At 45.9% G+C, this 26658-nt stretch overlaps 1 protein-coding gene across 1 annotated transcript in view; it reads right to left on the bottom strand.

Annotated features, from left to right (window-relative positions):
* LOC147015890 (receptor expression-enhancing protein 1-like) overlaps positions 1–26658 on the bottom strand; it is a 71921-nt gene that overhangs the window by 2482 nt on the left and 42781 nt on the right. The window contains exons 3-7 of the mRNA XM_085848456.1: positions 16672–16748; positions 15035–15155; positions 10587–10700; positions 5371–5491; positions 4904–5076 (exon numbers count right to left, since the gene is read on the bottom strand). Coding sequence (XP_085704582.1) covers positions 4904–5076; positions 5371–5491; positions 10587–10700; positions 15035–15155; positions 16672–16748 — 606 coding nt within the window. The remainder of the gene's footprint in view (positions 1–4903; positions 5077–5370; positions 5492–10586; positions 10701–15034; positions 15156–16671; positions 16749–26658) is intronic.

The raw sequence follows: 26658 nt of genomic DNA, 5'->3' as shown, positions 1-26658 counted from the left end.
GAGAGCAATATTCTGCACTTGATTTGTAATCGTATTCCCAAACAGGCAACATATTTGAATGTAATGTATATATTACTAAAACTCTCATCATGTATGTATGTATGTATGTTCCCGAAATACAGCCAAAACGGTACACGATAGCGCAAAAATTTTTGGCCCACCTTACTCACCATTCTCCTGCGGTGTGCAGTATCAAGTTTGGTTCAAATCGGGCAAAGAAAAAAAATTATTAAAAAATCAATTCCCGATTCAGTCAAGTACTCTTCGGGAGAATTTGATCAATGCAAACAACCTCACCAGTATAGTTCGCTGGAGCTTTAAAAATTTTTTTTCTTGAAATGATTTATTTATAAATCTCAAACATTTAGTATAGACAAAGAACGATTTATTTTTAAGCATAAAATAAACATTGCCATTTTGATCTAATACTTCCGTGTTCATTAATTAATAAAATTGTGTTTAGAAGATTACGCACAATAATTTATTTGACTTTCTTTTGTCCGTTTTTTTTTCACATTGACACGCAATATAAAGTTTCGTTCAAATCGGGCAACAAAAAAAAAATTATTAAAAATCAATTCCGGATTCAGTCAACCACTCTTCGGGATTATTTGATCAATGCAAACAACCTCAGCGGTATAATTCGCTGGAGCTATATTTTTTTTTTGAAATGATTTTTTTTTTATCAACCGCTGTCACAATGGGAACCCAACGGGTTCACGGGTCGTCTAGTTAATAATAAACTCTGTACAATACTGTGATGCCACGTATACAAACGGCAGTGTGCCAGATTGCGCATGTGCGTGGTGAAACAGTCTTGAGAAAATATGCATTCTCTTGGAACCTCACCGATGGTAACTTGGTTTCTATGCATGGCTCGGAAACATTGTGTGTACGCCTTATGGAGAACCCAGGACCCAACATCAAGCTCACTTGCGATTCAAATTATTTAGCCTCCCACTGTCCTCCAAGGACCTACTAGCTTCCATGAGGATGTCTCCAGTACACATCCCCCTTCCATTACTTCCTTCCTAAAGGACAGTAATGCAGGATACTGCTTGGGGAGGAAGAGCAGAGTTCTTGAACGCTGCATTTACTTTAAAAAAGGTTAAGGTTCCATATCAGTCCCTTACTGTATACCCACCCTTCCTCCCATTAAGGTTGGTAGGACGGCCTACCTAGAGGTACGCACACATCACCTCTAAACTGCCGAGCCTGGGTTTGAATCTTGGCCCAGCTATACACCGTTTCATGGGCAGGGTGATTCATCATTGTGTGTGCCGTCCCTCGGATGAATGTTACACTAGGCATCCCGTCTGCCGACATTAGTTGGTGGACGTGAAAAAACCCACGATATTCTTCGTGAAGAGTGGGTGAGCTATCACCAGCACCCTGGCCAAATTTCAAATTCCTTCCCTAACTACTGCTGGGAAGGTAATGACAAACCACCCACGATAACCCTTGCTCAGGAAGCTGCTTCAGCACCACTGATGCTTTGTAACAAGAGTACAGTACATCAGAGAGCAAGAGATCTCCCATTAAACAATCTTCTCTACAGTATGTGGACGACTACCTCGTCACAGTGAAGAGTTTTCTTTCCCAGCTTCACAACTCTTTGGCAGTCTGTCCTGACAGCAAAAGTGCTCGAATCCTCAAACGGTGATTCATTCCTATCGGTACAACATACATACCATCGCTCCTCTCTATTTCACAGTTCCTTCTGAGATGGGTAACTTCCTTTACCTTGGAAAATTGCAAACGTCACTACAATCCATAAAAATAAAGGTTCAAAAACAGTCCTATCAGCCTTCACCCCATTAAGAGTAAAGTAAAGAAGTGCATAATTGCAGCCAGCCTCAAACTCTCTTCTTTAACTGGATAATCACTGACAACCAATTTGGTTTCTAACATGGCCATTCCACCATTGGTATGTTACTTCTTCTGACAATAGTGGATGGATGCCCTGAATCACAATCAAGAGGTTAGGGCTGTCCTCTGGATAACTCTTAACCCTTTGACGGTCTGGTATCTCGGCTCAATTTCCCTTTGGTATTCAGGGGCCCTGGCTCAAGTGGGTGGCCCTTGATAATTACCTTCAGGCTTGGGTTCCACAAGACAGTGTCTTCAGACCCATGTTATTCTTGATCTATCTGATTCACCTAAAAAAACAACTCTTAGCATTTAGCCAAAGATTCCACACTGCAGAATGAAACATCACTCTTGTGAAAGGCTTGGACAAGATAAGCCACTGTTCAGCGACTTGGAACGTGACATTTCAGCACTGGAAAGTCGCAACGTCTCACATAGCCTCTCAATAAGGATTAGCAATCAAACTATCCAGTTCACTTGTCCGGACCAACAAAGAAAGAAGTTCTTTTCGTCTGACAAAGTGGAGAGCTTGCTGTCAAACCTCGACTCAGATTCTGCAACCGGTCCAGACAGCATCAGCCCACTTGTCCTAAAAACCTGCTCCTCTGCTCTTGCTCACCGTCTCTCTGTTCTATTCACCCTCTCATTTGCTCAAGGTCATCTGTCATCTACTTGGAAATTAGCAAACATTACTGCCCTGCATGAAAAGGTGCAAAAACAGATCTCTGTAACTGCAGACCAATCAGCCTTCTCCCAATCATCAGCAAGATTAAGGAATCCATCATCGCTTCAGACATTAAGTCCTTCCTCTTCCCCAATGGCTTGGTTTTCAATCATCAAATTGGTTTCAGACCAGGTCACTCTACCCTGGATATGCCGCTTCTGCTCTCCCAACAATGGATGAAGGTCCTCAATGCCGGACATGAAATCAGAGCCATATCCCTAGACATATCGCGTGCATTTGACACGGTCTGGCACCCTGCCCTGCTCACTAAACTCTCTTCCTATGGTATCCAAGGCCATCTCCAGTCATGGCTCGCAGACTTCCTCTCCTGTCGCAGTCAACGTGTGGCCCTAAATTTTTGTTCTTTGATCCCCTCTTCCTGTCCAGGCTGGAGTTCCTCAGGGCAGCGTTCTGGGCCCTGTTCTTTTTATGGTTTTCATCAATGATCTCTCCAACTCTCTGGAACATCCTCTTTATCTCTTTGGTGACTCCACCCTCTGTGGTACCATCTGTCATCCCTCAGACCAGCAAGCAGCAGCTTCTTCGCTCACTGCAGATCTGGGTAAAAATCACAAACTGGTCCTACATGTGGAACATGTCTTTCAATCCGGACAAATCTCACACTCTCACTTTGTCTCTCCGAAAGGACCGTATGGAAAACCTCCTCATCTACTTTCTCAACAATCCTCTCGAAGAAGTCCTTTCTTTCAAGCTTCTGGGTCTCACTATCCTGCTATGATCTTTCCTGGGAAAGCTACATTTCCAACCTGGCCTCAAAAGCCAGTCGCCGACTGGGAATCCTCCGTCGTGCAAAGTCCTTCCTCGGCCAACCTGAGCTCCTGACCACATACAAAGTTTTTGTCCGCTGCCTGATGGAGTACTGCCCTCTCCTCTGGGCTGGTGCTCCTGCCTCCCACCTTTCTCGGCTTCACGTTATGGAAACAAAGGCATTTTGGATCATTGGCATCTCCCGTGATGAGGCTGAGTCTCTAGGCCTCTCACTCTCTCACCGCAGGCAGGTCGGTGGTCTTTCTATCTTCTACCGTCTACTCTCTGATCTTGCCCCCCCTGCTCTGTCTGTGATTTGTCCCCACCATATTTCTGCAGGGTGCCAACAACCCCCTTCTGGTAAAACTACCAAAATCACGAATCACTGCTCACCTTCACTCTTTCATTCCTCTTTTTTCCTGCCTTTGGAATAAACTCCCTCATTCTGTTCAATCCCATTCTTCCCTCCAGGCCTTCAAAACAGCTGTTCACCACCACCTCTTATCGTCCCTCATCCAAATTCTCGATCTGATCTATCCCCATTAATCCACCCCAAACCCACCTCCTTCAAATTCCCTGCTTTCCTTCTTGAAAGTCCCTGTAATGTCCATCTTGTTTACCCCGTATTCCCCACCCCATCCACAGATCTCCTAATGTCTCTGTTCCCCACTGTTTTGTCCTTCCCACTCCCACCCCTCTTGTCTCATGCCCCCCTTGCTGTGCGTTGTGTGTTAGCTCTCATACGAGCCTCGACAAGGTGTACAAAAACAAAAAAAATAAATAAAGTGCAGTCCCTGGAACGCCTTGGCCATAATGACTTTTCATGGGAGGATCATATCACCAAACTGACATCAACGGTGAGATGTCGTCTTGTTATTGGATGTAATTATTGACCCACACCGAGCTTGTCACGGTGTAGGAGGCTTTTATGCCGAGTTCCATGCAGTATGGCTTCCCATTATGGGCTAGTGCTCCTGCTTCCCACCTTGTTTCGACTGAGGTACTCAAAAACAAGACCTTTTGCACCAACGGAATCTCAATACAGAAGGTGGATACACATACACTGTTTTACTTCCACTGGTAGGACATTGGTGGGTTCTATTTTATACAAGCTTACATCCGACTGCTCCTCATGCCCTCTCTTATCTCTGCCTTCGGCAATGCACCCCAGGTCATATGCATTCCTCAAAAAAAAACTAAAAAAAAAAACCGATGACTGCACACCCTCCCCAAGTCGAGACTGCTTGCCCACTTGCATTCATTTAACTGCTTATTCTCCCAACTGTGTAATATTCTCCCATCTCTTCTACATGCGCTTATTCTTCCAAGTTAACTCCAATTTTGTTTCTCTGCACACCATCGTTACTCGTTTTTGTGTTATTCCCCATTTTCTAACTCATGTATGCCCTACCCCCCAAACAATACCCTTGGTGGTCTAAACCTGCTGCCCTTTGTCATTTAGCTCCTCAATGAGCCTAGACCTTGGCAAAGAAAAAAAGAAACAAAGTGGCTTTCTGTTTTGTGGAGGCTGCAGGGACGTACACCATAGCGCTGCTGAGATTTAGGCATCTTCCGTAGGCGGGAACGGCGGATGCTTGACGCAATTACAGCTTCCTCCCAGGCATCGTCGGCATCGTCATCATCACTGATAGCATCAGAGCGCTCACCATCCGTTGAGGCACCAGAGCGGTGCCGTCCCATATCCCTCTCCATGCCTGTGGGACAGTGAGTGACAGTTACCATACATTTGAAAAGCATGATGCTATTTTAACGACATTCTAGAAGGGTGTTGATTTAATGTTTTCTTTAAAATTATTGATCCAGGAAGAAATACTGCAATTTGATTTAAAAAAAATGGTGAGTGTAGTGCCAATTATTTATTATGTATGCAGCTCTAGCCGAATTTACAACAAAAATTAACGGGTGTAACAAACAACACAATATTGTAACGAAGGCCATGGTCACACGCTGCCAAGAGCACTGCCCTTTACCATACTCGTGGGACTCACTGGAGTGGCCAAGAGGAGACCGCGTCAAAGGTCGATCCCCTGTCGGTGGCTCAGTACTTGGAATAGCATGAAGGTCTTGCATGCTGAAACTGCGCAAATGGTGTGTGAGCGCCCCCTGGCCCTGTGTGGTAAAGACTGTATATTAAGTTTGTGCAACAAACGATGAAAAATTCAGTTTTCAATTGCATGTCAAACATCATAAAACAATTGGCTACAGAAGTTGGCAACTTGCACGGTATAATAACAGACTGGATCGCCATGAGACCTTGACTGTCCCAATCTATCACAACTTCCACTCCAGTTTATTGGTGGCATATTGTCTCTCCATCGTGTGGATGAGGATGTAGCAAGAATAAGTCTTTTCATCTATTGGGGCTATTTACATATGAAAAACTAGAACGGCACTCGGTAGAATGCATACCTCGGCCAGGCAGAACAGTTTACATTTTGTATCCCACTGATAGGCTGGATCTGCATCCAGACATAAACCAAAATCAAATCAGCTTCTTCTCGTCACCGACCCAACTCATCCACCAAGTTTCATCTGAATCCGTCCACAACCTTTTAAGATATCATGCAATATATAATTTTTGGCCCCATCTCTTAACGGTGAAGAATCACTTTACGGATAAAATTTTTTTTTTTATCCTTTCCTGATCTGGATTCGAATCTTCACCAAAATCGAATCAATTCATCCTTGTCACACACCCAACATGTCCACCAAGTTTCGTCAGAATCAATTCATAACTTTTTGAGATATTATGCTCACAGACAATCAAACAGACAAACAGGGGTGAAAACATAACCTCCTTCCACCTTCGGTGATTGAGGTAATAAATTTTGACAAAACAAAAAAACCTGGAAGGGGGGGTTGGGGGGGGAGGAGATACATTTCTTTGATGTTGTTTCTCCACCCCCTTCCTCCTCTTCTCCCTTCCTCTCCTCCACCCAGTCCTCTTGAATGGCATGCCACCCCATTACCTATCCTTGGTAGGTATATCTGCCAGTTTAAACAATAGAAGCAACTTCCTAAATGTTGACCATACAAACAAGGAAAGAGGTTGATGGGTAGTCACTCAAGACCAACGAAGAAAAGTACAACCAAAGAGATCTTGGTCAACACGATGAGATCTCGCATTACAATACTCATCAAGTGCAGGTGTTTCATGTTTGAGCATTCTCAGTAAATAGCCCCATATTTGTTCTTAATAGTCCCATAAAACAGTGTTTGTTCTAAAATAGTGTGCTTGGAGTGTGGATACCAACTAGGAACTGTGTGCATGTTTTGATTGTACAGATCAGAGTGTATTCATGGATTCATCTGAGTCAGCGGATGTGAGGGTGATAGTTATCTCCAAGCACATCAAGTTCTGTGCTGATTCTATCGTTCCTTATAAAGTTGTTCAAACATATCCGAATAATAAGCCGTGAACTACCAAGGAGCTGAAGGAGCTGTAGGAAAAGAGAGAAGCCTTTTTAAATGAAGATAGTTCATAAGGGAAAGCTATTCAGAAAGAAACAGATGGGCAAGTTACAAAGTTTAAAGCAGATTACAAACAAACGAAAGTTAAAACGGAATTTTAAAGGGAATAATTCACATGTGGCTTGGCAGAAAATGCAGATTATAATAGGATTCAAGGACAAAACAAAGAGGCGAGCACATTGTACTAACAATTTTGTTGATAATCTGAATGATTTTTATTGTTGTACATTTGATGTTCATAATTTCAAACCCGAGAATGATTCCTTTATGGAAATGTTAAAGGAGATTCCTGAGGACTTGATGAGAGTCTTGCAGTGAATGTGTTTGAGGTTCATAATGTATTTGCTGAGATGACGGGAAGCAAGGCCACTGGACCAGATGGTATTTCTAATAAGGTTTTGAAATTTTGCAGTCAACATCTTACCCTGGTGTTTACATGTACAGTACACCTTCCAGAAAGTATTCACACCCCTTGACTTTTGTCACATTTTGCTGTTTTACAGCATGAACTTAAAATGGATTAAATTTTAAAAAATTGTCACCGGTCCACACAAAATACACCATAATGACAAAGTGAAAACATGTTTTTCGAAATTTTTACAAATCAATTAAAAATTAAAAGCTGAGATGTCTTGCGTCAATGTTGAAATGTTTGAGTAGTCAAACAGCCTTGTTTGACCAACTCAGTTTGGATATCAGAGGAATTGCGGTGTCGAGGATGCTTTGCTTGTTTACCTCCAAAGATTGTTCCATCATTTAGATACTCCCAAGTCTTTTGTAAGATCATTACTTTTCGACTTCTCCAGTGCCTTCAATACCATTGTGCCACACATTAATTAACAAGTTACTGGAATTAGATGTCACACCTTGGCTTTCAAGATTCATTCACATTTTTTTTGTAGCTAGAACACAACGGGTGAAATGCAATAACATGGTATCACATGTCAGGGTTTTGAAGTTAAGCACACCATGAGGTTGTGTTGTTTCCCCCATTTTGTGTTCTTTGTATACAAGTGACTACTGTGGTTCAAGTCCTAATTGTAGTATTATCAAATATGCTGATGATATAGTAATTACTGGGTTCCTACTGAATGATAACCATGAATATTTGAACGAAGTTCAGAAGTTCAGAAGTTGCAGACTGGTGTGCTCATCATTATTTAGTAAGTAACGTCAATAAGACAAAAGGAAATGATTTTTGATTTTCACCACTTAACAAGTTGCCGTGACCCTTTGATGATTCATGATCATAATATCGAACAAGTTTCTGAGCATAAGTATGTGGACACAGTGAGCGATACAAATTGAAATGGAGCAAGAATTCCTAAGTGTTGGCCGCTAAAGTAAACCAAAGATTGTACTTTGAAAGGAAATTGAAAGAGTTTAAATGTCGATAATAACAGTTTGATTATTTTCTATTAGTCCTTGATTCAAGGTATTCTTCCTTGCAAATTGATATGTACACTTGGTAATTCATCAAAAGAGAATGTTAAGAAATTGGAAAGACCCATGAAGATTTCCCAGTGTGTAATAGGGGCAAGTCTTTCCTTAATCTGTTCCTTGTATGAGAAACGTGCTTTGTTGAAGGTTCGCAAGATAATGTGGGATTCATCGTACACACTGCATGTTTGTTTTTATTCTCATTGTTCAGATATTTGCCTTCGTGCTCCACTTACCTTGTGCTGTTGTTTTCGACTATCCTTTGTGCCAAATTCAATTCACATGTTTAATTCTAATGCAAAAAGGATGTGATGCATCCTTTTTTAATTGAATTGCCAGTGAATGAAAAATTTCCATGTTTCATGTAGAAAAAAATAAAATAACATAAAATAAATAAAATAAAACAGAGTGAAATAAAATTAAACTAGGAAGCATCTAAAAATGCAAAGCCTGTCTGTGGGTCATTCCATGTCAAATCATCAAAGAATCTGCCGTCATCTCTCAGATTTTTGTAAAACTTTGGGAACCAATTGGGACCCATGGAAAACGGCAAGAACTCAAATATTTTTGCTAACAGCCTCTTAATTAGTGAGATACTGACTAACGAACTTTGGACTAATGAGCATGACGTCGCAAATTCAAATGGCCATATCTCTAAAAGTATAACACCTAGAGAGCTGGTTTTGGTGTAATTTTAAAGGTATTTTCATGCCCTATGAATTTGTCTGGGCAACATTTTCCTACCTCCAACCACAAAAAAGTTATCACAAAATATAAACTTCAATCGTGAATCCCCCAAAAAATGTATCCTTCACATTTCCTCAAATTCATCCCAGAGGTACCTAATGATGTCAAGAAGCTTCCACATAAATTTTGTGATGGGCACTCCAATAGTTTCTGAGATATGAGCAATAATGTACATGTACGTATGGCATATAGGTTCGAAAATCAGCATTTGTAATGTATTATACAATCAATATGTGAGTTCAAGTACACAGTGTTCACTAACCTGACTTAGGCTTTCAATTCCCTCTTCAATGCAGCAACAGCAGCACTTGTTTCTTCCCCTCAGGCCCAGTTGAAAATGAAAGTATATGATACTTCAAAGCAATTGATGGTCGTTCCCTGTGTTCCCTGTCATGGCTAGGTTAGAATGATTGTATAATACATTACAAATGCTGATTTTCGAACCTATATGCCATACGTACATGTACATTATTGCTCATATCTCAGAAACTATTGGAGTGCCCATCACAAAACTTATGTGGAAGCTTCTTGACATCATAAGGTACCTCTGGGATGAATTTGAGGAAATTTGAAGGATACAGTTTTTGGGGATTCACGATTGAAGTTTATATTTTGTAATAACTTTTTTGTGGTTGGAGGTAGGAAAATGTTGCCCAGACACATTCATAGGGCATGAAAATACCTTTAAAATTACACCAAAACCAGCTCTCTAGGTGTTATACTTTTAGAGATATGGCCATTTGAATTTGCGACGTCGTGCTAATTAGTCCAAAGTTCGTTCGTCTGTATCTCACTAATTAAGAGGCTGTTAGCAAAAATATTTGAGTTCTTGCCGTTTTTCATGGGTCCCAATTGGTTCCCAAAGTTTTACAAAAATCTGAGAGATGACGGCAGATTCTTTGATGATTTGACATGGAATGACCCCTGTGTCTACTCTGTACTCAAACTAAACTTGACAAAAACGACTGTTATTTGTACTTTTTATTAATTTGCGTTCTCCATATTCTCATAATAAAGGTTTGTTGAAGATTTGATGACAAAAGCTCAATTGGTAAAAATGTTATGGTTTGGACAGACACACTGGAGCTCAATGGTAAATAAATAATGAAACACGGAAACGATAAAAAAACCGGCCGCCTCTGGCTTGACGTACTGTGATGGGGCTAATCAGGGCTATTTATGCCTTCTCAGATTCAGACCGAATTTTTTATTATTCTCTCCATATTCTCATAATAAAGATTTGTTGAAGAGTGAAGATTTAATGATACAAGCTGAAATGGTAAAAAAAGGTTATGGCCTGGAGATGGAGACAGACAGACACACGCGATTCTTTTCATTTCACCAAAACATTGCATAAATGGGAAAATAGTAAAAAAAAAAAAAAAAAACTGGTGGAGTTAATTTACTTTGCATCAGAATTGAGAGGCAGAGTCAAGTTTTAAACATTCCGTTTTCAAGTGTTAAACTCTGGTGCCAAGATTTTCATTGGTCATTTTAATGCTCTTTGTCATGGTAATGCAAAAGGGACACGAAAGGGTACACGTACCTTTGATGCGGCTGTGACAGCAGCGGTTGCAGCGATGTTGATACCGCGTTTCCCAAAGTGCAACATAGCATCGTAGCTTCGCTCTTTCGCCTGGTGAAGGTAATCATCTATTTCCTGATAATAAAAAAAACACACACACACACACAACAAAGCTTAGTTTATACTTTGCAAGAAAATATTTTTTAATCCCTAAAATGGTAAGGTGTTAGGGGGTATTTGCACTCGAACCATGCAATAACAACCTATATGCTCAGAGAGGAGACAAGCACAAAGGCAGATAAATTTATTGTATAAGTTTGTAAAGCATACCATCTTTCAAAAGGACCGGTATATTCGCTGTGCCATTTGCATGAATGTTGTGGATAAAAGGCATCACACAATGTCATTTTGGTTGTCGTTTCAGCCCAATTTGTCTGCCAAGTAGTTTCAAGACCAAGTCCTTCCTTAGATAATCGGAAGGACCGTATTTTTTGGTGTACAAGTCAAATTGGCTAATTTCACTATTTTTCTTTCCTTCGATTTGGAATGCAGGGTTAAGCTCGATCAACTATGGTAGTTAGAAAAACTGTCAGTCAAAAATGGAGGTGTTGATTCCTTCCTGACACTCACAATGCATCACTGCAGATGGTACTTCCAGGGTCATGAATATTAATGGTCTGTTTGTGCATTGTATTTGAAATACTTTGTGGGATGACCTTTTAGGTATAAATTAGGAATGTAAATAGTTTTTCAACACATTTATCATGCAGAGGTACAGTATTTAAAACAAGCCACAGAATCATTATCAGCACTGGCTTGTAGCACATTCCACTTTGCAGTTCACAACTCCGAAATAAAAATGACCACTTGACACTTTTTGGAATACAAACACATTTTAATCCATTAAAGAGCTTAATCACTGAGCACTGTCTCAACATGTTTGATCTGGTCACACTTCACTACAGTACACCACATAATCACTTGACATCGAAGAAAACGTCAAATTCCTCGTCTTCCATATCAGAATTTAGAAGGCGGTGAGCTCAGGGGTCAGGCTCGGTGGGCTGTTCTCATCATCCTTGGGCTCCTCTGGTCTTCTGATGATCTCTACTTTGACAAAGCTGTTAACAATGACCGCATGAGGCGCACTGTCCCATGCATCCTTGATCCACTGAACGACCTCGGCATCGGAGGCACGATGCATATGTCCCATGTTCGTGAAACTGTGTTTGCCTGTGGTTATCCAATTCTCCCAAGTTTTTCGGAGCTCAGCCTTGAAGCAACGATTAACGGAAATGTCCAGTGGTTGCAACAATTTGGTCATTCTCACAGGGATGATACCTAACACTGTCTTCCTGCTTTCAACCTTAGCCTTCATCTCATCACTTGTACATGCATGCATTGAGTCTATGATGAGTATTAATATAATCCACAAGACCGACACAAGTGACACAATTCCAGCCACTTTCCCATCGTGTCGTTGACCATCCAACCTTTGGGATTCACTTCTACCATAACACCATTGGGAAACTTCTCCTTTGGCATTGTGTTTCTCTTAAAATGACCATCAGGGGTAACTTCCCGCCATCTTCTGAACACGAGAGAACAAGTGTGAAGGAAGATGTCTCATGGCCCGGAGACCTGATCGTAACCATCTTCCTCCCTTTGGGCTCAACTGTTCTGTTCATTGAAACATCAAATGTCAACGGCACCTCGTCCATGTTGATCACATTCGACATATCCAAATCGCCCCCTGTATCTTCATCTGTACAGATTGGTGGAAGTTGTCCAACTTCTCCTCCAAGTCCTAAGGAAGTTTATGTGCTACAGTCATGCACTGCTTTATACACAGTCCTTTTCTACACATAAACCTGAAGCACCACAATGGATCACCTCTAAAACGTTCAACTCCCAAATCAGTTGCGATTTGTTTGGTCTGTAGCCTCAGCTGCACAGTGCTAAGTCCTCGACAGGCGGCACGTTCAGTCAGCACATATTCCTCCAACTCATCCTCGATGTTTGTCCACATAGTTTTGCAGCTGCGATTCGCCTTCTTGGTTTTCGGCAATATAACCTTCGTTTTATGCCAGTCCTGAACACATTTCTCGCCGACACCATATTTCCTGTGTGTAGCCTAATTCCTGCCATTTTCCTCAGCAGACTCAACAACTTCAAACTTAAAACTGCCGTGTACGACTAGCATGACTTTACGTGAAGCATTTTGAGATGATGTAGTGAGAATGGGTACACATGATTAGGATTGAAATGGATGGATCAAACGTAATTGGTGAGTGCATGCTCGTTTTGATTGGATAATTTTGCATGCATCAGTGAGCGGATGAATGTTTCATTGCTCACTCCATCGGCAAATATTCCGGGCAATGATTTCTGTCACGCTTCAAATTCACAATTATACAATTTATTTCATGAAATAGCACACTTTGCAATTTTTTTCATGAATGTAAATAAATGTATTAAATCATAGATACGTCGATTCTGAGTACACGTTGAGGCCCGGACTTCTGGGGAGAAGCAGTATCAACTTGCACGCTGAAAAATACGGTATTCAGTCTGTAAGACCTTTTTCTCCAGTTCATTGGAGTTTTCTCCAATGTTGGCTGGGCCAATATCATGTGTGTCTTTCTAGAATTCTGTGGAGTCTCCAACTAAACATTCTTGGGATCTCCTGCAATAAGGTTGAGGAACAAGATCTGTAGCTCACATCACAGGCAGGCAAATTCTACATTTGCACAATGGTGTTCTGCCTTTCCCAATGGCCGCACACAAGTTCTCATCAACAAACAATTTATGAACAACACAAAGTAGCCGGGGAGGGGGGGTGGAGTCTTGAAACCCTAACCTCCCAGCCAATCAGCGTGGCCACGTGAGTTTTATGTGAGGTCTGTGCCAGCCAATCAGCGAGCCCTGCAGAGTACATGAGCAGGCAATGTGATGCTGTTGGTGTTGGCGTTGATGGTCAAGCTCGTTCGTTCGTTCTCGCTCTCTCTCTCTCTCTCTCTCTCTCTCTCTCTCTCTCTCTCTCTCTCTCTCTCTCTCTCTCTCTCTCTCTCTCTCTCTCTCTCTCTCTCTCTCTCTCTCTCTCTCTCTCTCTCTCTCTCGTCCCTGACAGAGCTGCATGTGTGCTCTCCTGGGCATTTTGTGGTCTGGGCTTCCTGTGGTGTTAGTTGTTCCGGATGTGCGGCATCAGGGTGTTGCCCAAGTGTTCCGGATGTGGTGCCAAAACCAAAGGATGGAGCTGAACATTCGAGCCACCCCACATCACAGCGTGCCATGCCCAATTTGCACCAACACCATGTGTGAGTCGGGCTCATGCCACAGGTTTGTCTCAGTCTTGTCAATCTCCCCACAAATCTTATGTTTTGCCTGAATGAATGTGAATAAGTTTTGTAATTAAGCCCCATCGAGGTTCACATGGGTTCATTTATTATTAATTTCACCGCATGTGTGGTCATGTTCCTTTTTCTTCTTTCCCACCCCAATTTATTGTTAATAAATTCCCTTAATAAGAACCTCTTTTGTGGTCATTATGGAACAGGAACTTCATAGCACATAGAAAATTGGAACAAGGCTGTGAGTGGGGCTGTTTGGAGAGCGCGCTATTAAAAGCGAGTAGCCTGTCGCGGTTTGATTGGCAATTTGTGAGCGGCGGGTTCGCCGCTGTCGCATCCTGTTTAACCGCTGCCTCGCACCCCAAATTAACGGGCAGAAGAGTGGTCCTTTTGGGCTCCTCCCCACCTGGTGGCACATCAGTTTTATAGACCCCCGACCGTTACAACACCGGCTCTCCTCTGATCGAGCTCCCTATTTTCTGTAAGTGCTATAACCCTCCCCAACAACTCCATGATGTGCATGTTATTCCAGTAACCCCTTCGTGGTTAATTTTCCAAAATCCAGGCTGACTGAATAACTGAACTCTTTCGTTCCTCACGTCTTCCATATTTGGAACCACCTTCCAGAAGCTTTTCTGTTTCACTCTTCCCTCCAGGCTTTTAACAAGGTGGTGTGCTGTTATCATGTCATCCCCCATCTTTACTATCCCCATTAACCCTTCATAACCCAACCCACTTACTTGCAGTGTTTTCTTTCCTTCACTCTCCTCTTTTCCTGTTAGCATTCCCTTCCTTATTATGTCAGAGTTTCCCAGTTTTGTCAGCTTATGCCTTTCGTCAATTTGCTCTTCCATGAGCTTCAATCTTGTGGAGAAAAAAAATGGAAGATTGACGCTCAAAAGTGGTTCTCAGGGTGTTTTTCTTTTTTAACCAGCCAAGTTAACTTCATCCCAGACATGAGGTAGGGACCTAAACTATATAATCAATCCAAAAAAACAATGGAGAGAGAGAACAACTGATGATGGGAAAATAACTAATGGCAGTACCTTTAGAAGCTACTTGTACAGTACAAATCTGTTAACAGTGGTCATACAGAAAGGAATAAGAACTGGAACAGACCTGTTCATGCGCCGACAGCATTGGATGCACAAACTTGCGGTAAAGCACGCTTGAACCCCTCGTGTAGGGGGAAAGAAGCCAGATAACAAAAGCAATCTTCAGCTCAAAATAAAAGGGTAACCTGAACACAGGTATTCAAGAGAGAGAGACAAAAAGACAAACAATGTTAAAAAAAAATTTTTTGTTAAAGCCACAAGAAAATTGGAGAAACAAGAGGCTTTCATTTCAGTCAGGAGATCAGACTAATCATCTTTAAGTAATACCAGAGTTTATAGGGAAATTGAGCACGGCACTTTGCAAAGGGCGAACTGCTGCTGGCTGTATGCAAATGCCATCACGTAATAATGCACACATTTAGTGTGGTGTCATCGGTTTTTGCTCGAGACAGGCCCGGGTGAGCAGAACATCACAGAAGGTAGGGCAAACAGAAATGGTAAGACTACAATGGAGAAAGGTGCTGCAGGCTGGAGTTCGTCAGATTTGTAGCTTGCGCATACGAAAGACCATTTGCCAAATACCTAATGGCGTGTGTATTTCACAAAAATATGATCGTTTCTGTCGCAACCCATTACACAGCGATGTTTACCAAAAAATAAAAATAAATACGTGCAGTTTTTCTGGCACTTCATCGCGTCTGCTTGTTACCATAATTTCTCAATACAAATCAGTTAAAGCACAGTTCCAAAGTTCCAGCATGATTTGTAAAAGGCCAAATGTGTGTGTGTGTAATATGTATATATACTGTATACACACACACACACACACACACACACACACACACACACACACACACACACACACACACACACACACACACACACACACACACACACACACACACACACACACACACACACACACACACACACACACACACGAGGGTATTTCAATAAGCGGATAGACAAAATCGGTGCAAAAATTTTTCAGCAGAATAGACAGTGAGGGGACCAGGGGTCATCGGCCCAGAGTAAAGAAGGTGATGAGTTAGCACTGTTAAATAAAAAACTGAAATAATTTTTTGAAGTCTGGGGAAGACAGCTTCTGAGTTAAATATCACAAACTTGTGAATCACAGGAGTTAAATATCACAAATCCCACGCCAATTTGAGCCTCGATTGGTGGACTTGACTTTGTCTTGAGTATCATTATCTCTATATGCATGTTTCAGAAGGTGGAAGGAAGCTATCCCAGGTCTCAAAGTATCTGTGTGTGTGTGTGTGTGTGTGTGTGTGTGTGTGTGTGTGTGTGTGTGTGTGTGTGTGTGTGTGTGTGTGCATGCGTGCGTGCGCGCACGTGTTTTATATGCATTCCTAAACTGTTGGACAGAGTAAATTGAAATTTTGTGGTTGTACTTGGGGCGTGCCCAGGAGAGTTAAAAAAAAGAAAACCATAGTTTTGTGGGTGGGGGAGGAATGGAGGAATTCTCCATGTAAATGTGCATCACATAGTACAATCAGATGGTGATGAGAGGCTATTACAAGTCAGCTGCAGAGATGACTTGCAATTTTAAACTGTCCACATGGCTTCGTGAAGTTGCTTTCCTGACCACTGACAGAGGGAGGGAGTATTACACTCGCTTATGGAGCTCTCATCAGTTTAAATGATCCACCAAAATGTGAGCACACAAAACTTACTCACCAGGACAACATGAGGTCTGTGAAAGTTTCCACAGCACTGAAAAGGGCAAAGACGATCCAGTACATCATCCATCGCACCTGTGAAAATGACAATAAAAGATGGATTGTAATCGTGGCCTGCTGTTCTTTGTACACCTGTTTAGCCACAACAGCTGAGTTACAAAAGTCAGCGTACAAGTCCATGACACAGGCTATGCTTTCCCCCTTGCCTTGTGAACCTTCAATTTACTGGTGGGAGAAATTTTCTTTCATAATGTGGGTAATATCTGGCAACAACTCTTTGCAGCAGCAACAACTCTGACATATACAACGAGAGTGTTCACAAAATACCTTACCCACATAGTTATAAGAAAAAAAAGGATACGGGAAGGGTCCGCGAGCGGTTGAGATGACGTCAAATGCCATAATATTTTGTCCAAGTACTGCGAAACGGAAGGGTTTTGCAAGTGCCATTAATATTATTTGTTTTCTAAAATGTTCAATTATATAATTCAATTGAAATAAAACAAAGATCTTAGAGGTTGTAGAAAAAAACTTTTTCGGAAGTTTATCGACGTTGACGCAGTCTTTCACATCATCTTACATAACACAATACATGAGTTATTTGTGCTTGTTGCTCGTGTTCTTTATGGTATCCTTAAAAAAACATTACGTTTCCTGTTTGGAATGATTGTTAATTTCGCTTCACTGCCAGACAGGCAGACAGAGCGAAAATGTTATCTCACTCCCCTCTGCACATATGCAATCGGGTCAAATTCAGAGCCAAAGTAGTGTGAAACGACAGGTTTGTTTTCCGATTTGTGTTCAAAATATAACATTCAATTGAAATTAAGTTGTTCCTCGATCAAAAACTTACCTTTGTAGACGGACAGACACAGTGAACCAATTGCTGGAACCACACTTTTAGCTTCGCACGTGCGTGTTGTTAAAAAATTATATATATATATATATATATATATATATATATATATATATATATATATATATATATATATATATATATATATATATATATATATATATATATATATTGTTGTGGTTACCAAATTCGCAAACCACCATTCAGGTCCCTTAGGTGAGATATCTCGGTAAGTATATGTGTAGTTAGGCCCAAACCCGTTGTCTAGTGGGAATACATGTCATTTATGCGTGCTGCGACTCTTCAGGATAGCCGTTTTTCTTTAACTATCTTTATTTTGGACCAACCGCCATTGTTACCACCACCAACCACAACATCAACCACCCACCGCGGCGCCGCTTCACGTCACACCTCGCAACCGTCGCATCGCCACCGTTCTTGCGCCGCTTGTGGGTACCGGTGTTGGACTCGTGCAGGGCGCGCGCCGAACAGCGTGTACAAAACCACGGATTTTCAGCTCCAAAAACGGATCAAAAACGACACACGCCCACTTTTGTTCCGTCCAATCGGTGAGCGAGGGGCGATTTGGCCCCGCCTCCAGGGCGTTGGAGGGCGATCGCGATATGCAAATTTATGGATCAAAAAGCATTCACGCCCACTTTTTCTCGGGCCAATGGGGAGCGAGGTGAAAGGTCGAAGGCAGGGGGTCAAAGATGAGAGAGCGAAGCCACGGGGCTTATGTAAGCGGCCGCGTTCGTCAGTCCAGTGAGAGAGAGAGAAGAGTTAAGACTTCGCAGTCGGTGGAGTTGGGAAGAAGAAGCAAGAAGGAGTTGGTCGTCGTCGTCGTCGTGTGCGTTGGAGTCGGAGCAAAGGGGACGGAGCTGTGGAGAGGCGGCGAGGGCAGACGAGGGGGTGCTCGCGTCGTGCCGGGAGCTGCACACCAGGGAGGCCGACGGCGCGACCTGGCCGAGGTGGAGACGCTCGTCGCGGGACTCGAGGCAGAGTAGAAATCCTCCTTTCCCCCGAGCATCAGCAACCCCCTCCTGTTTCCCCCCGCGCTGAGATAGTGCGACCAAGGGGGCCCCTTTCCCACCCCCTACCAGACACTGCCCGCGAGGCCCGCGGAGTTGAGGCACCATCGCCGCTCCGCGTCTCATCACCAGACGGGTAGGCCCGACCCGGTCTCGGCCTCAGGCCCGCCTCATCTTTGAGGGTGTTCTTTTTCTTGGTTTTGAGTGTGTGTGTTGTCGGCGCCGTCTGTGAAGTAAAATTGTATAAGTGTTGCCGTGTGCTCACGTAGTCGGTATTAGCTCTGCATTGTGTTTCTTTTCCTTCTATGTGCTTTTGGTGGAATTGCATTGTGTTTCTCTTCTTTTCTATGTGCTTTTGGTGGAATTGAATATGTGTGCTTTCCGTTCATCGCGAATAAATGTGCTTTATTATTGAACTGTTCTCCCGCTTCGCTTCGTACTTTCCTCCATTGAATCCCCATCTTACTTCACGTAAAGGGTTGGTAGTGGGCTGAATACGCCCGATAATTAATCGAACCGTCGAGGCCGACGATAACACCGCTCGGTTATCCCGATAGTACGGAACAGGTCGCTTAAGTGGCCCGTGTCCGAAGTCGACCTGCGGCGAGGTGCGATCGCCCGGTCTACCCTCCGTGTGGGTACTTAGGTAGGTCGAATTTGGCGAGCAACCCTATCCCACGCGGGGGCTGATTGGCTCGATCGCGGTGAGACCGAAAGGTCCACCCGTGACTGGTTCCCGGCGTTAGTCCGAGAGGGTCACGACTGGATTGTCCGTCCGGTGGGCGACGTGCCGCGATTCGAGTTACGTGGCCGTCCGCACGCCGGCGGGCGCGAATCCGTAACAATATATATATATATATATATATATATATATATATATATATATATATATATATATATATATATATATATATATATATATATATATATATATATAAACCAGTTTCTTTTTAAAAACATTGCTGTGTATGTATATATATATATATATATATATATATATATATATATATATATTTATATATATATATATATATATATATATATATATATATATATATATATATATATATATATATATATATATATATATTGTTGCGGATTCGCGCCCGCCGGCGTGCTGACGGCCACGTAACTCGAATCGCGGCACGTCGCCCACCGGACGGACAATCCAGTCGTGACCCTCTCGGACTAACGCCGGGAACCAGTCACGGGTGGACCTTTCGGTCTCACCGCGATCGAGCCAATCAGCCCCCGCGTGGGATAGGGTTGCTCGCCAAATTCGACCTACCTAAGTACCCACGCGGAGGGTAGACCGGGCGATCGCACCTCGCCGCAGGTCGACTTCGGACACGGGCCACTTAAGCGACCCGTTCCGTACTATCGGGATAACCGAGCGGTGTTATCGTCGACCTCGACGGTTCGATTAATTATCGGGCGTATTCAGCCCACTACCAACCCTTTACGTGAAGCAAGATGAGGATTCAATGAAGGAAATGACGAAGCGAAGCGGGAAACAGTTCAACACAAAGCACATTTATTCGCGCTGAACGGAAAGCACACATATTCAATTACACCAAAAGCACATGTAAAAGGAGAAGAAACACAATATTACACAAAAAGCAAATATAAAAGAGAAACACAATGCAGAGCTATCCGACTACCGAGCACACGGCAACACTTATACAATTTTACTTCACAGACGGCGCCGACAACACATACCCAAAACCAAGGAAAGAATACCCTCAAGGATGAGGCGGGCCTGAGGCCGAGACCGGGTCGGGCCTACCCGTCTGGTGATGAGACGCGGAGCGGCGATGGTGCCTCAACTCCGCGGGCCTCGCGGGCAGTGTCTGGTAGGGGGTGGGAAAGGGGCCCCCTTGGTCGCACTATCTCAGCGCGGGGGGAAACAGGAGGGGGTTGCTGATGCTCGGGGTATAGAGGATTTTTATTGCCCCGCAACGAGCGTCTCCACCTCGGCCAGGTCGCGCTGTCGGCCTCCCTTCGGTGCAGCTCCCTGCACGACGCGAGCACCCCCTCGTCTGCCCTCGCCGCCTCTCCACAGCTCCGTCCCCTCCGCTCCGACTCCAACGCACACGACGACCAGCTCCTTCTTGCCAACTCCACCGCCCGCGAAGTCTTAACTCTCTGTTCCCTCTCGACTCTACTACTCACTGGACTGAAGAACACGGTCGCTTATATCAGCCCCGTGGCTTCGCCTTCTCCTCTTTGACCCCCTCCCTTCGACCTTTCACCTCGCTCCCCATTGGCCCGAGAAAAAGTGGGCGTGAATGCTTTTTGATCCATAAATTTGCATATATCGATCGCCCTCCAACGCCCTGGAGGCGGGGCCAAATCGCCCCTCGCTCACCGATTGGACGGCAAAAAGTGGGCGTGTCATTTTTGATCCGTTTTTGAAGCACAAAATCCGTGATTTTGTACACGCTGTTCGGCGCGCGCCCTGCACGAGTCCAACACCGGTACCCACAGGCGGCGCAAGAACGGTGGCGATGCGACGGTTGCGAGGTGTGACGGGAAGGTCGCGGCGGTTGTGGTGAAGCGGCGTTGTGGTTGGTGGTTGATGTTGTGACTGGTGGTGGTAACAATGGCGGTTGGTCCAAAATAAAGATAGTAAAAGAAAAACGGCTATCCTGAAGAGTCGCAGCACGCATAAATGACATGTATTCCCACTAGACAACGGGTTTGGGCCTAACTACACATGTACTTACCGAGATATCTCACCTAAGGGACCTGAATGGTGGTTTGCGAATTTGGTAACCACAACACTACCCCCTCCCCTTTTTACAGACTCGTCCCGAGTCGTCAAATTTTCGTGTGCCATCATGTGTAGTTTTCCCCTAGTACATTTTACCTACGGATCCCTGAGTGCGACATTCATGGTATTCGTGTCCCCAAAATAAATAACCTGAGGGCTGCGTAACTACCTAAACAAACTCACTCACACGGACGACTTAAATAAAATTGCCGGCGCTAAGACAAACATGCCGGGGGCGCACTCATATTTACAGTACATCTTAACCTTAACTTACAAATTTTACACTAAACCATGGCCCAGGATCATTGAACTCTGCAAAAGAAAGCAGTTAGCAGGGAGCCAGGCTGCCCGCATGCAGTCTCTGGCTCAAACAATGCAGGTGACAGGGAACGTGGCTGGCTGCTCACACGCAGTCCAAGGCCTTCCCTTTTGAACTGAACGCAGTGAACCACAACGGTGCATGGGCTGCACAACGCAGTCTCCGTGCCAGCTCAAGTGGCACACGCAATGAGCACAACGAATGGATGGATGAACACAAACACGGTGCACGGGCCGCCACTGCAGGCCCGTGTTGTAGCTGCCAACGGGGCAGTTCTTGCAGCTTGCAAACTGTTGCCTTGATCCTGGCGCACATGGCAATGAACAGGGGGGTGGGGCAAAGCAAAAATTGAACGGGGCTGGTGAACATGGGCAGTGGGCATGGCATGGCAAAGGTGAGCAGGCAAACACAGCCCGCAGAATAAGGCCGCTGCAGGCAAACACAGCCCGCAGATGAACTGGCCGGCACAGGCCTTGACGCAAAACACGGCCAGCCGATGGCACAGGCCTTGCAGCACAGCAGCTGCAGACGATCCAGCCGGCACAGGCCTCGCAGCAAAACAACAGCTGCCGATGAAGTTGGCCGGCACAGGCCTTGAAGAAAAACAGCCAGCAGATGAACTGGCCGGCACTTGCCGTTCAGTGGAGGTTGGTGGAGGGAGTGCGGTGGTGCTGGCCACTTGGAAGGCGGGCTCGGACCTACCTACCTGTCTCCCTCCCAACCTATCGCCTTTGCCTGTCACTGTACATACCCACTCCCTTAATTTGTCAAACCCCAATTTAGCCCCAACTTAATTTTTTTTTTTTTTGTTGTTTTTATTTTTACTTCCCCACTATAAATCGTCCCCTAACCCTCTTTATCGTCCTTGTTCGGCTAACCTATCCTGTCACCTAGCCTACTCCCAACCCCTACGTTCCCTTCCCGGAGGGGAATAAGGGAGAGCTAACGTCATGTGTCGAGGCCCAACGAAGCCTCAGAATGGCCTCCCCAGAGTTCGGCGATCTAACCAAAGTGGGTCCAGCGGCCCACAACGACAGCGAGGGGATGGATGGTGCGGAGGGGTACATCTCCTAATCTACCCTAACCATTTAACTGTTAAATTACCCCGGGGCTTTCAACAAGCGCCTCTCGCTTAAACTATTGGTTCTAACAACCCAGATTCCCGTCGCCTGTGTTGGTGTCCTCACAATTTCGGGCCTCGCCCCCCAATTTTCTCTCCGTGCCCTCACACGGTCTCCTGGCTAGGACACGTGGCTCCCTTTGGCAGGCACGACCCTCTGCCGAATCTCCCGCTATGGCACCCCCGGGCACTACACTGCCTCCGAGCCTACCAGCTCCCTAACACCGGGGAGTTCCCCCCATGGCACCTCCCCTGAAATGCACACGTGGCAGGCTGGCTTCCCAGGCCCTTTTCCGAGGGTCACCCTTGCCCACAACACTGCCCATGCGGCTAACGGCGCCCCGGGCCTCCGCACCAAGCAGACGCACCCGTGCCCACTACGCTATCCCGGCCCCCCATGGGCCCTTGGCCTACCGCGGCCGACTAGCCTGGTGCCCGGGGTACCCACTCAGCGATACTCACCTTTCGCAGCCACGCTCCCAAGCCCGTCAACAGGGCTCCTGCACCCCTCCAAACGGGTTTCGAGCCTACATTCACACCAACAACAAAACAACCTCCATTTTGTAAATTTGACGAACCCAGCTAACTCACTCTACACTGACCCCGGGGTCCCTTGGGCGGGAGTCACTCCTCCCCCCAATCACTCATCGCACCATGCATTCCCCATTCACTCCACACACACAGACCCGCTGGCCTCACTCACTCACCAAGCACATGCCTCACAACTCACCAACTCTTCAACACACTCACCGCTGAACTCTGCCATCCTCCTAACTACATCCCCTAACTAACTCGTGCTCCCACGTCGTCCCTTAAACTATAGCACGTTCCATTTAACACTACGTAGCTAAACTACGTCCCCTCTACACATCCACAAGTCTGTCACTGTCCTCAAATGTCCCAAAAATCAATTTATTTCCCAACCTAAATCTGGCTACAATCCCTCTAACTAATCCATTCCACGGACTCCATGAGGACTTACCCCTGCCCCATGAAGTCGGTCTAACTAAGCTAACCCTTCCCCCTAACTAGTTTCCATCCTGTGCCCAGGTAAGGGGGTCTTTCACCCCTTGCCCAGGAATCCTGTGCACCCGAAAGTGAGGCTTACTGTTTTTTTTTTTTTTTCATGCGCAGCACCTGCGCGGCAACTCAGAGCTCGCGCACTTTGCACCTGCCCGTGACGTCATGCAGCTGCACGTGTTCCTCGTCCCTCCTTGGTCGGTACCATCCGGCAGAGATACCCCTCCTGCCGGATTCCAACCCCACGTGCAGCCATGGCGTCACCGTGCGCATAAAAAAAACACAAGCCCCACGTCTCGAGGGGTTCCCCACGCGAACACATGTGCTTTGCCCGTTGGAGCTTAACACACACGATCGCGTGGAGAACCCGTCCGGTCCAAATCCGTAGTCCTGCCTAAACTTTGTCCGTCCGCGGGATCGGCAAATCCACCGCATGCGTTTCCGGACCGGGACTTCACTCTCGCAAGCGAGCACGTGGCGGTCTCGTGCGTTGCACAGCACGAACCGCGTGCTCACTGCTGGGTGAACCCGGCACGGTCCCCGAAACAACTACAGCCGCTACTCGGCTTTCTCTCCTCTGTCGCCGTCGTCGTCGCCATTCGACCCACGCATACCTGCGTGTTACGACGTACACAGTCCACTCCATCACATTCACACCGGGAGACGCGGCTGCGTGCTCCCGCATGCCAACCGACATCTCCCTCACATACCGCTCTCTCACACACACGGTCTCCCTTGCATACGGCCGTTCACTCACGCATGCCATTACCTCCCTCGCACACGTGGCTCCACGCACTCGCGGCCTTCCACTCACTCGTGCCTCACTACTCACACAAACCATACTACTCACACACGCGGGGGCACTCATCCGCGGTCCCTCATCCACACACCGTCCCTCACTCATACACGCGGGGGAACTCAACCGCGGTGCCTCACTCACACACCGTGCCTCACTCACACACGCGAGGGCACTCACCCGCGGTGCCTCATTCACACACACGGCGACACTCACACACGGTGCCTCATCCACACACGGCATGCTGGGAAGCACGCACTCTGGCACCATCGCCACCACACCACTCACACACGGGGTCGCTTCCACACACGGGGACGCACTCACGCCTTGCACCACACACACAGGGACAACCACACTGGGGATTCGTGTCCCCACAAGGGTCTCCGGGGCCTCTATACCCCTCAAGCTCTCCAAGCACCCGTTCGCAGCACTCCTCCCCTCAACCTCGCAAAGCACGACCGAACTCACCTGGTCGTGACTCGCCTCAAGGGGGCATACTCCCTCCCCTCGTTCCTGGAGGAGGCCATCCAGGTGCTCGCACTGGGTCTCCACCCAGTCCACCAGCTCACCCCCATTATCCTCCACTACCTCTGTGTGTGTGTGTTCGTCTCTAACCTTGTCCAATTCATGCAGTCTCTCCTCTATTTTTTCTGTCTCCCGTGTCTCTATACATTTACAAGTTTCTGTTGTCCCCTCCTGTCTATTAGTCTCCGCTTCTTTCTGGTGTCTTTCCTTTATCTTTATGTAGGTCAACCTTGCTTTCTCCTTAAGTCGCTCCCGTCCTTCCCTGTTTTTCACTCCTTGCTCTTTCACGATCTCCGCGTACCTCATCCTTGCTCTCCGTATTAATTGTTCTTTTCTCTCCCTCGCAATTACTTCCACCTCGTCTCTTGTCTCCCGAATTATTTTCTTACCCGCCTCCACCGCGGGCCTGTCAGCCGCTGCACCCCCTCCCAGCTCGTTCGTTCCGACACGTGGAGTCGCCATTTTAAGTTCCCTGGTCACGGCCTTCATGCCCGCCTGCAGGCATCGGCCCATGTTCTGCGTCTCACCCCGTAGCTTTTTCATTTCTTCCCTCATTTGCTGTGTATTCGCATCCATCGTCGTTTTCACTTTATTCATTTGTTTGTTCATGTCTTTCATTTCGTTTTTCATTTCATTTGTATTTGTATCCATCTTTTCTGTCATTGCCGCCAGCATGGCGCATAACTGGGCCATGTCGGATGCACTCAGCTGAGCCGTTTCGGCAAGGGTTGGGGAAGGGTTTTGGTGGAGAGGGGGGGGGGAGGTGTCATACACCGCGGCTGCTGCCGCACCTATTTCGGGCTCTGGGTTCAGTTGGGCGAGTCCGTGTTCCTGCACAATCAACACTTCCTGCACGGGGATTCCATCCTGAGCCATGGATTCTACACATTCTACATCCATTTCTAATACCCCCGGCTCCCGCTCGCCTTGAGACGCCATCTTGCTTCTCGTGAAGGGTTAATTTGAATCGCTCGTAATTTGGAGGGAATCGGGGGTCGCTTCTCTCACCCCTGGACCGATTCCCGTGAATTTAGCCGGAGACAGAAGAGCCCGTTTTCCTGTTCTCAGATACCAGTGCCGCGAGGAGGGCGATGAATTTGTATCGCACGACCTGACACCAGTGTTGCGGATTCGCGCCCGCCGGCGTGCTGACGGCCACGTAACTCGAATCGCGGCACGTCGCCCACCGGACGGACAATCCAGTCGTGACCCTCTCGGACTAACGCCGGGAACCAGTCACGGGTGGACCTTTCGGTCTCACCGCGATCGAGCCAATCAGCCCCCGCGTGGGATAGGGTTGCTCGCCAAATTCGACCTACCTAAGTACCCACGCGGAGGGTAGACCGGGCGATCGCACCTCGCCGCAGGTCGACTTCGGACACGGGCCACTTAAGCGACCCGTTCCGTACTATCGGGATAACCGAGCGGTGTTATCGTCGACCTCGACGGTTCGATTAATTATCGGGCGTATTCAGCCCACTACCAACCCTTTACGTGAAGCAAGATGAGGATTCAATGAAGGAAATGACGAAGCGAAGCGGGAAA

The sequence above is a fragment of the Eptatretus burgeri genome, chromosome 12, assembly GCF_056783735.1.
Source record: "Eptatretus burgeri isolate ZD-2024b chromosome 12, Ebu_testis_v1, whole genome shotgun sequence".
In the NCBI taxonomy this organism is placed as follows: Eukaryota; Metazoa; Chordata; class Myxini; order Myxiniformes; family Myxinidae; genus Eptatretus; species Eptatretus burgeri.
Note: the sequence above shows the minus strand (reverse complement) of the source record. Positions and strands in the feature narration are given on the sequence as shown.